The sequence below is a fragment of the Rattus norvegicus genome, chromosome 9 (genome assembly GCF_036323735.1).
Source record: "Rattus norvegicus strain BN/NHsdMcwi chromosome 9, GRCr8, whole genome shotgun sequence".
NCBI lineage: Eukaryota > Metazoa > Chordata > Mammalia > Rodentia > Muridae > Rattus > Rattus norvegicus.
Genome location: NC_086027.1, coordinates 101,322,418 through 101,333,349, shown reverse-complemented (window position 1 = coordinate 101,333,349; position 10,932 = coordinate 101,322,418). Strand labels below are relative to the sequence as shown.

At 49.0% G+C, this 10,932-nt stretch overlaps 2 protein-coding genes across 7 annotated transcripts in view; both read left to right on the top strand.

Moving 5' to 3' along the window:
* Positions 1–61: 61 nt before the first annotated feature.
* Positions 62–10,932, top strand: part of Pask (PAS domain containing serine/threonine kinase) — a 41,616-nt gene continuing 30,745 nt past the window's right edge. For 2 of the 5 annotated variants that reach the window (XM_039083422.2, XM_039083419.2), the window contains exon 1: positions 577–711. The gene's annotated coding sequence lies outside the window, so the exon portion shown is untranslated. The other 3 variants (XM_039083420.2, XM_063267041.1, NM_001009362.1) reach the window with 3 other exon arrangements.
* Positions 2,912–9,483, top strand: LOC102549694 (protein NYNRIN-like). Of its 2 annotated transcripts, none has more exons than XM_063268174.1 (2): positions 2,912–6,244; positions 6,603–9,483. In XM_063268174.1, exons 1-2 carry the CDS (start codon positions 5,430–5,432, stop codon positions 6,670–6,672), a joined length of 885 nt encoding a protein of 294 aa, XP_063124244.1. In that variant the 5' UTR covers positions 2,912–5,429; the 3' UTR covers positions 6,673–9,483. The 2 variants fall into 2 exon arrangements, with proteins under 2 accessions (XP_063124244.1, XP_063124243.1); XM_063268173.1 differs by having other exon boundaries at positions 2,912–6,299.

Below are 10,932 nucleotides of genomic sequence, written 5' to 3'. Positions count from 1 at the left end.
ACGGCGAACGTAGACATCCCGGAAAGTCATCAGGCAGCATGGGAGACACTTCAAGCTTGCAGATTCGCTCAAGTCACTGTGCTGACTTCGGAGGCGTAAAGTTACTGAGGCCAGGAGAGCTCTACAGGCCAAAGGTAAAACAGAATAGACATGCCCCGACTTCCGGAGCCTCAATGCTGTGTGTCTGCACCGTGAGCAGGTAGGCGAGGGAGAACAGTTTATTCCGCGCCTGCGCGCTGATATATTGGCGCCAAGTGCTGCCTTTAGCGGATGCTTGGAGAAGGGGAGAGAGGCCACGGCTCGGTTTCGGGGGCGCGCGTTCGCCGCCTCCGGCCCACAGAGAACCACCTTATCGTCCGCTTCTGCTCATCGTCCTCGCCTTGAGAATGTGGCCGCCAAAAGGAGGGCTGCACGTCGCTCACCGTCCTCGGTTCCGCTGTAGGAGTGAACTGCAGTCACTTGGCGTGATAGGGGTGAGAGGGGGCCGGAGAAACCAGTTTCTTTTGGCTCCTCCGAGGCACTGTAGTGGACGTCCAGCGCGTCCCTAGCAACCGTTTGCGCGCGCTCAGCAGCTTGCTTTCACTGAGGCCCGCCCATCAAGGTGTCTGGTTGGTTCTTGACCCCTTGTTACTCTGCCTACGATTGGTCGGTGGGGCAGAAGCGCGCGGATCTTTACGGTGTGAATCCGGCTGAGAGTTGCGCCGGCCTCAGGTGAGACACCAGCTTTCTAAGGAGCCCCGGGTGGTTGCGTGGCTCAGTTCTGCGTCGAGGTGGAGTAGCCGTAACCTCGCACGCGCGCACTCCCTCCGCCGGGTCCGGTCCCCGGGGTGGTGGCGGGTTCCGGCCGTTTGACCCGCGCTCAGGAGCCGCCAGCGCCCGAAAGTCTCTGACTGAACTGGAAGCTTTGCTTTAAGGTTAGAGTAGCGGGCCAGTGAGCTCTGGGGAATTCACTTATCTTCACCCCCTAATGCTGGGACTGCAGTTACGTGCGGCCATGACTGGCTTTTTATGTGGTTAAAGATTTAAACTCAGGTCCTCACGTTTGCATTAGCAAGAGCTTCTAACAGAGGGAGCCACCCAGTTCCTATAATTACTTTCTTTTCTTTTCTTTTATTTTTTTCGGAGCTGGGGACTGAACCCAGGACCTTGCGCTTGCTAGGCAAGCCCTCTACCACTGAGCTAAATCCCCAACCCCCTGTAATTACTTTTAAGATAAAAATTTGTAGCATTAACAATTTAGTTTGAAGAATTTTTTAATATAAATTAAGATTTTATAACAGTATATTCTGAAGTTATACAAATTCTGAAAAAAAAAAAAAACAAAGGTAAGATTTTGTGACATTGGCAGTGTATTTAGAAGCCGTGATTAAATGTCCTAACCTTCTTTGTAGGGTGGTTTTAAAAATAGAAAAAAACCCAGTATGGTCGTATCACTGTTTGATGTAGCAGTTATTAGTGCATTTGGCTACCTAGAGAAGATGTACATCTGTGACATTAAAATGCTCTACATGAAAACTTCTATCTCCTACCCATCCTTATTTTGTTCAAGCCTGGTGGTGTCATATACAGCCTTGAACATTATGTAGCTAATCTTGTTTCGTAATGAGCTGTTGCTTTCTGGGATCACATATGGGGTGCATGTGCCCGTGTATGGAATGTGCAGAATACTAAAGGCAAAGAGTCATACCTCATCAGTCAGTGGTGGATGTGCCTAACAGGTGGCGAGCTATGGGTTTGATACCTAGCTTCACACAAAAATACCACCATCAGGCTGATGGTGTCTTCCCAGACTTCCAGTGCCTCTGGAGACCTTGCCTCAAACAAACAAAAAAAAGGAAACAAAGTCTTACAGTTTGAGCCCAGTATTATGAGTAGGCACTTGCTTCCAAGGTCTGACAATTTGGGACCCATGTGGTAAAAAGAAGTGACTCCTTAAAGTTGTTTTCTGCCCTCCACACATAGGTGTGTGTTCTCTCTCTCTCTCTCTCTCTCTCTCTCTCTCTCTCTCTCACATACACACACACACACACACACACACACACACACACACACACACACAGATGTATTAAAACAGTTAAAACAAACACATGTAAACCCACCTAACTAACTGAGGAAGTAGGAGACTGTCATTTTGCCTCCATATTAAGTGCTCTGCCAGACTCACGAGGACTGTCTGCCTGAAGCGTGAGTCTTCAGTCCTGTTGGACTCTTATCCTGTGTGTGTATATTTTTAAGCAGTGTATTTAGATTTTTCTCATATTAAAGGAATCTTGCTGCAGATAAACCTTTTGGATTTGAAGGTTTTCACCGCGTACTGCCAAGATTGGTTCTTGCACACAGTTCCTTTCTTCTTGATGAATATTTAAGGTATATTTTCTTTTTGACTCTCTTCCCTCTTTCTTCTCTCCTCTCTTCTTGCCTACCTGGCTTCTTAGCTGTCTAGTTTTCCAGCCTTTTCTGTTTTGAGCCATGCTGGCCTGGAGTAGTCCTTGTGTACCTTGGTGTTTCTGTGTGTGGATAGACTAGGCCCTGCAGGGGAGCCTCTCAGGAAGGTGGCTTTTCTTTGCAGTTGGTTTGAAGAGAGTCTGTTTGATGGTAATTTTGAAAAACTTTGGGCCTGTGTTGCCTTGTTCTTTGCTTCTGGTATTACTGGGACATACTGGTTTTAAAGAGTTGGGTTAACAGTGGCTCTCCTAGTGAAAGAACCCCCCCCCCCCCCAGAAGAAAATGAGCTTCAGGTCCACAAATATAACGTAAAAGAATAAGTCTTAAGATCCACAGACTCAGTGCTGAAATAGGCCTGAACGAGCCCAGACATGCCCAGACACACCAACAGACCATAAAAGGAAAGGAATGCAGAACAAACCAGGAGTATCGGATCTGACTCACAGGCCATCTGGCAGGAAGAGATAAGCCCCTAGCCCCTGACATTCTAGACGCCCCAACCTGCACGTACTCTTTCACCATGTTGTAACCTCATTTGAATATGTTTAAAACAGCCAATTGTGTGTAGCTATACATTTGTGCCTCATTTGAATATCGTGTAAAATAGCCAATTATGTGTGACCATGCTTATGCGCCTCATTTGAATCCACCAATCCCTGTAACCATGCATCTGCTTATTGCATGTATACCCCTTATGACCCAGATGATCCAGGACAAATGACAAGCGTCTCCATGTCCTTCATCTGGCAGGCAGCACCAGATATCAGGGCTAAGCTACAGAGACTAGAGAATTTACAAGGGTATACATTACAGGATTTACTTAAGGAGTCAGAAAGAATTTATAACTAGAGAGAGACACAAGAAGAGAAGGAAGATAGGGAACGTAGAGAAAAGGATGAGAGAGACCGGAAAAGAAACAGAGAGTTGAGCCGAATCTTGGCCGCCAGAGTACAGGGTCAAGAGAGAAAGGGAGAGAGGATGGGAGCTCGAAAAGGACCAAAGCTGGATAAGGATCAATGTGCCTACTGCAAAGAAAAAGGACACTGGGCCGTAGACTGCCCCAAGAAGCCTCGCGGGTCCCAGAAGCCTCAGCCGCGGACCTCCGTCTTGGCCCTAGATGAGGATTAGGGAGTTCAGGGCCAGGAGCCCCCCCCCCCCCCCCCCGAGCCCAGGATAACTCTTGAAGTTGGGGGGCAGCCAGTCACCTTTCTAGTGGACACAGGAGCCCAGCATTCAGTCCTCACCCAGGCCCCTGGACAACTCAGCGACCGGACGGCCTGGGTACAAGGAGCCACTGGCAGCAAGAGATACCGTTGGACTACAGATTGCTGGGTTCAGTTGGCTACTGGTAAGGTGACTCATTTCTTTTTGCATGTTCCGGATTGCCCATACCCTCTGCTGGGCCGTGACTTGCTTACCAAATTAAAAGCTCAGATCCATTTTGAAGAAGGAGGGGCCCGAATAACTGGCCCCCGCGGTACTCCTCTTCAGATTTTAACCCTTCAGTTAGAAGATGAATATAGACTGTATGAACCAGAACAGGACAAGCCAAAATCTTTAGAATTAGACTCTTGGGTCACGAGATTCCCATTGGCCTGGGCAGAGACTGGCAGGATGGGGTTGGCGCTCCAACAGCCCCCCCTAATTATCCAGTTAAAGGCCACCGCAACTCCTGTCTCCATTAAACAGTACCCCATGTCACATGAAGCTTACCAAGGCATAAGGCAACATATTAGAAGGCTCTTGGACCAAGACATTCTAGTCCCCTGCCGGTCACCCTGGAATATGCCTCTGCTACCTGTTAAGAAGCCTGGCACTGGAGACTATAGGCCAGTACAAGATTTGAGAGAAGTCAACAAAAGAGTAGAGGATATTCACCCAACTGTCCCGAACCCTTATAACTTACTCAGCACCCTGCCCTCATACTCTTGCAGTACGGAGACGACCTCCTCCTAGCGGCCACCTCTGAAACAGCATGCCTCCAGGGAACTGAATCCCTCTTGCAGACTTTGGGATGATTGGGGTATCGAGCCTCTGCCAAAAAGGCTCAGATCTGCCAAACCCAGGTCACTTATTTAGGATACCAACTAAGGGACGGACAGCGATAGCTGACCCCGGCTAGGAAACAGACCATGGCCGGCATCCCCGCTCTAAGAAATGGCCGACAGCTGCGGGAATTCTTAGGAAAGGCGGGATTCTGTCGCCTCTGAATTCCTGGGTTCGCCGAGATGGCAGCCCCACTGTACCCGCTCACTAAACCGGGGGTACTCTTCCAATGGGAAACGGAATACCAGGAAGCATTTGATAACATCAAGCGGGCCTTGCTGTCCTCCCCTGCCTTGGGTCTCCCAGACATCACCAAGCCCTTTGAACTATTTGTAGATGAAAAACAAGGGTATGCTAAGGGGGTCCTAACATAAAGACTAGGACCCTGGAAGCGCCCGGTAGCCTACCTGTCTAAAAAATTAGACCCTGTGGCCTCCGGTTGGCCACCATGCCTGAGAATGGTGGTAGCCATTGCCGTCCTGACCAAAGACGCTGGGAAGTTGACCTTGGGACAGCCACTCATCATCCTGGCATCCCATGCAGTAGAGGCTTTAATAAAACAGCCCCCTGACCGTTGGCTCTCTAACTCCCGTATGATCCACTACCAAGCCTTGCTACTGGATGCAGAACGGGTCCATTTTGGGCCCATGGTCGCTCTCAACCCAGCCACTCTGCTTCCTTTGCCAGAGGAGGCAGAACAGCACGACTGCCTACAGATCCTTGCAGAAGTACATGGAACCAGGCCAGACTTATTGGACCAACCTCTTCAGAACGCTGACCACACGTGGTACACCGATGGTAGCAGCTGCTTGGTGAACGGGGAGTGAAAAGCTGGAGCCGCGGTCACTACGGAAGACAAAGTGATCTGGGCGAGCGCCCTGCCTGCTGGTACCTCCGCACAACGGGCTGAACTCATTGCCTTAACCCAGGCGCTCAAGATGGCAGAGGGTAAGAGGCTAAATGTATACACGGACAGCCGTTACGCCTTCGCCACTGCACACATCCACGGAGAGATCTACCGGAGGAGGGGGCTGCTCACATCTGAGGGTAAGGACATTAAAAACAAGGCTGAAATTCTGGCCCTCCTGGCAGCCCTGTTCCTACCCAAAAGACTGAGCATTATACATTGCCCAGGACATCAGAAAGGACACAGCCCCGAGGCACGGGGAAATCAGCTAGCTGACGCCTCGGCGCGTGAGGCCGCCATAGGCACCCAAGTTCTGTCCTTAAATAACCAAGATCAACCCACGTCTCCACAGCCAGAACAGACTGGTTGGCTCTATACCATGGAGGACATAGAGCTCCTAAAGAAAATGGGGGCCGTTTGGTTGCCTCAACTAAAGCGGTGGGTCTATACAGGAAAAACAGTTATGCCTACGAAGATGACCTTTGAATTAATCTCCTACCTACATAAATTAACCCACCTGGGACTCAAAAAGATGAAGACCCTCTTAAAACGAGAGGAGGTTGACACCTACCTCCTGGGTCGAGATCAGGCCTTGCGGGAGGTGACTGAGAGCTGCAGGGCCTGTGCTCAGGTAAACCCAGGAAAAGCTAAGAATGGACAAGGGGTCCGCCCCCGAGGACATCAGCCTGGTACCCACTGGGAGATTGAAATCAAGCCAGGTATATACGGACACAAATACCTCTTAGTGTTTGTAGACACTTTCTCCGGATGGGTGGAGGCTTTCCCCACGAAACGTGAAACAGCCAAGGTGGTGACCAAGAAGCTCCTCGAAGAAATCTTCCCCAGGTATGGAATGCCCCAAGTACTGGGGTCAGATAACAGGCCTGCTTTCGTCTCCCAGGTAAGTCAGTTGGTGGCCAAGTTATTGGGGATTGATTGGAAGCTACATTGTGCTTATAGACCCCAAAGTCAGGACAGGTAGAGCGCATGAATAGAACAATTAAGGAGACTTTATCCAAGTTAACGCTCGCAACTGGCTCAAAGGATTGGGTGTCCCTACTACCCCTAGTTCTATACCGGGCCCGGAATACACCAGGCCCCCATGGCCTGACTCCCTTTGAAATAATGTATGGAACCCTACCCCCATTTATCAATTTCTTTGATTCAAATATCACTGAATTCGCTAACAGCCCTTCCTTGGCAGCACATCTTCAGGCCATACAAATCGTGCAGAGAGACATCGGGAAACCTCTGGCAGTGGCCTACCAAGATAGGCTTGAACAACCGACGGTACCACACCCGTTCCAGATCGAAGACACCATGTGGGTACGCAGACATCAGACCAAGAATCTCGAGCCACGGTGGAAAAGACCCTATACAGTCCTCCTGACTACCCCGACAACCTTGAAGGTAGACGGAATTTCGGCTTGGATCCACGCGTCTCACGTCAAGGCAGCCCGACCTGAAGAAACGGCGGATCACAACACCGCACCCCAGACATGGAAGGTTCAACGCACTCAAAACCCCCTAAAGCTAAGACTCTCACGTTGTTACTCTTAACTATCTTATGGACCAGGGGTGGGGCGAGTCTGGGGGCTAGCCCTCACCAGGTATATAATATGTCCTGGATAATAACTAATTTAGAGACTGGCTGGTCTCAAGTTTTGGCCAATGGCAAACATGCTGAAGGCACCTCGTGGCCCCCATTGACTTTCGACCTTTGTCAGCTGGCTAAGGACTCCTGGGAGCATACTGAGCGGACTCCCCACAACTCATACCCACCCTGCAGACACTCTGACTGGTATACATGTCCCGGAGGTAAGAGGACACAGGAGTGCGGAGGTCCCGAAACCTTCTACTGCACTAAGTGGGGGTGTGAGACTTATACTCGAGGATGGTGGGAGACCAAGAAGGGAGACTTAGTGGTCTTCTCTCCTGAGACTCCAGGCGAATCCCGAATTACAGTGGAATTCACGGATCAAGGTAAAAGCACAGACTGGAAGGTGGGGTGTAGATGGGGGATACAGTTGTACACTCCTGGCCAGACTAACCCAGGACTTTTGTTCTCCCTCCAACTGGTGAGAGACCGGGTTAGACAGGAGATTGGTCCTAACCCAGTCCTTGTGGACCAAAAGCCCCCTTCCTGACCAGCGCCGGCATTGCCCCCGGTTGAACCCCTACCATGGCTAAACACCACCCAGACCCCCGGGGACATCTCAACCACCCCCTCCCCAACTAGGGGCCCCTCCAAACTGGCCCCCCAGTTGCCAGGAACGGGAGACTGGCTAATCAACCTAGTGACCGGAGTATACCTGGCACTCAATTATTTAGAACCTGACAAGACCCGGGAATGCTGGCTGTGCCTGGTTTCTAGCCTGCCTTATTACGAGGGCGTGGCAGTCATGGGGAATTATACTAACCAGACCACAGCCCTGGCTAGCTGCACAACCCTCCCTAGCCACAAGTTGACATTGCCGGAAGTCTCAGGGCAGGGACTCTGTATAGGAACTATACCCCCCCACTCATCAGGTCCTCTGCGATACCACCAGGAGGATCCCCACCGGAAGCTACTACGTAGTAGCTCCTGCAGGCACTTATTGGGCCTGTAACACCAGGCTGACACCTTGCATCTCCGCCGCAATCCTCAACAGATCCTCCGACTATTGTGTACTGGTAGAAATCTGGCCTAAGGTCACCTACCATGAGCCCGAGTACATATACTCTCATTTTGAGGGGCTGACTCGATTCAGGCGAGAACCCATCACCATGACCCTAACTCTATTCCTAGGAGGGATGGCTGCAGGTATAGGGACGGGAACCACTGCCCTCATCAAGACAGGTCACTTTCGTCAGCTACAGGCGGCCATGAATGCAGATCTAAAAGCCATTGAGGAATCTGTGAGTGCATTAGAAAAATCCTTAACATCTCTGTCTGAAGTAGTCTTACAAAATAGAAGAGGGCTAGACATGCTGTTCCTTCGCGAAGGAGGACTATGTGCTGCTTTAAGAGAAGAATGTTGTTTCTATGCAGATCATACAGGACTAGTGAGAGTAATATGGCTAAGCTCCAAGAACGCTTGGCCCAAAGACAGAAGCTGTTTGATTCCCAACAAGGCTGGTTCGAGGGGTGGTTTAACCGATCCCCTTGGTTTGCTACCCTGATGTCCACCTTGATGGGACCCCTAATTATTCTCCTCCTAATCCTCCTCTTTGGTCCCTGCATCCTAAACAGATTGGTACAGTTTATGAAGGACAGTCTCTCAGTCATTCAGACACTTGTCTTGACCCAACAATACCAGAAGATAAGACAACAAGAAGAGATTCCTTAAGGCCCAGCTTGAGTAAAAGATTTTACTCAATGTTAAAAGAAAATGGGGGGGGGGGGGCTGGGGATTTAGCTCAGTGGTAGAGCGCTTACCTAGGAAGCTCAAGGCCCTGGGTTCGGTCCCCAGCTCCGAAAAAAAGAACAAAAAAAAAAAAAAAAAAAAAAAAGAAAATGGGGGAAAGACCCCCCCCACCCCCAGAAGAAAATGAGCTTCAGGTCCACAAATATAACGTAAAAGAATAAGTCTTAAGATCCACAGACTCAGTGCCGAAACAGGCCTGAACGAGCCCAGACACGCCCAGACACACGGGGCCGGGCCTGGGTCACCGTTAAAACCAACAGACCATAAAAGGAAAGGAATGCAGAACAAACCAGGAGTATCGGATCTGACTCACAGGCCATCTGGCAGGAAGAGATAGGCTCCTAGCCCCTGACATTCTAGACGCCCCAACCTGCACGTACTCTTTTCACCATGTTGTAACCTCATTTGAATATGTTTAAAACAGCCAATTGTGTGTAGCTATACATTTGTGCCTCATTTGAATATCGTGTAAAATAGCCAATTATGTGTGACCATGCTTATGCGCCTCATTTGAATCCACCAATCCCCGTAACCATACATATGCTTCTGTACGCCCGCTTCTGCTCCCCAGAACCCTATAAAAACCCCATGCTGGAGCTGCTCGGGGCGCAAGCCCTCCAAAGAGACTGTGTGCCTGCAGGTACCTGTGTTATTCAATAAACCCTCTTGCTGATTGCATCCAGTGGTCTCGGCTCAGTCATTGGGTGCGTAGGTCTCCTCCTGAGGGAAGGTCCTCTCTGGAGGTCTTTCACTAGAGTCCCTGGCTGTATGGGGGTTGTAGGATGGCTCGCCTCTGATTCCAGTTCATGTCACTTTTACCTTTTGGAAGTTCTCTTCCCTTCACATATCTCAGAGATGTATAGAATGACATTCTTGGTGAGCATTGGTTGTTATAAAACACACGGGTTGCTCAGAACGTGTTTCCAGCCTTGGCTTTTTCTTTCTTATTTGCAGAATCAAAGTTCACTTTGTTTATGTTTGAATTTTGTTGTTATTATGTGTGTGTCTATGGTTTGTGTGAGTCTGTCTGTGTGTACACCTTTGTAAGTAGGGGCACAAAGGGACGTCAGAGAAAACTTTCTGGAGTTGGCTTTCCCTTTCTATCTTTACATAGTTTCCAGGAGATTAAACTCAAGTTACCAGGCTTCCTTGGCAAGTACATTTACCTGCTGAGCCGTCTTGTTGGCCCTGGCAGTTTTGTAAACTTTTCATTTCTGTCTTTAAACTCACCCAGAAATAATCTTTATATATAGGAAGTCACAGGATGCAATTTCATTCCAAATTTAACTATTTAAAAGTACAAGTCACAGTTATTAAGCACGTAGTTTCACTTTTTTTATTATTATATGTAAGTACACTGTAGCTGTCTGTCTTCAGACACACCAGTAGGGGGCATCCAATCTCATTACAGATAGTTATGAGCCACCATGTGGTTGCTGGGATTTGAACTCAGGACCTTTGGAAAAGCAGTCAGTTCTCTTAACCACCATCTCTCCAGCCCTTGTCTCACTTTTAACTTAGCTTTTGAAATTCTGCAGCAGTGCTGTGGGGTGTGAGCCATCTTGTTATTGCCTCATTTTATGTGATACTTGAAGGCTATGTTCTCTAGTTAGTACAGTTGTGCTGGGGAACACTCTATGGATTTCCCATCTGTGCCAGGCTTATATTTCTTGGTCTCCTTCCGAAATTGACTGTGTCCTATTGCCCATTTATTTACTTTGTGTAACTTCATGGCATGTTGTAATGCCAGCATTTTGTTCTTTCTGTGTAAGGGGCCCTGCCCTGCTGTGCTCAGGAGCTATTGACAAGGCCCATCAGCCACTTCACTCGGATCAACTTGTAGAGACCATCTTGTTCTTTTTTGAGACATGGAATCCCTGGCCATCCTTGAGCTTTTACTGTATAACTGAGAATGGCCTTGTATTTCTGATCTGTTTGCTCCACCTCTCAAGTGCTGGGATTATAGAGGTATATCACAACACTATACTTAGCTGGGCTCCTAGGAGGTTTCTCCTAGATTCTTGTGTTTTTGTTTTCTTTTGATTTTTCCTTGAGTCAGGATTTCTCTGTGTAGTCCCGGCTGTCCTAGAACTTGTTCTGTTGACCAGGATGGCCTTGAACTCACAG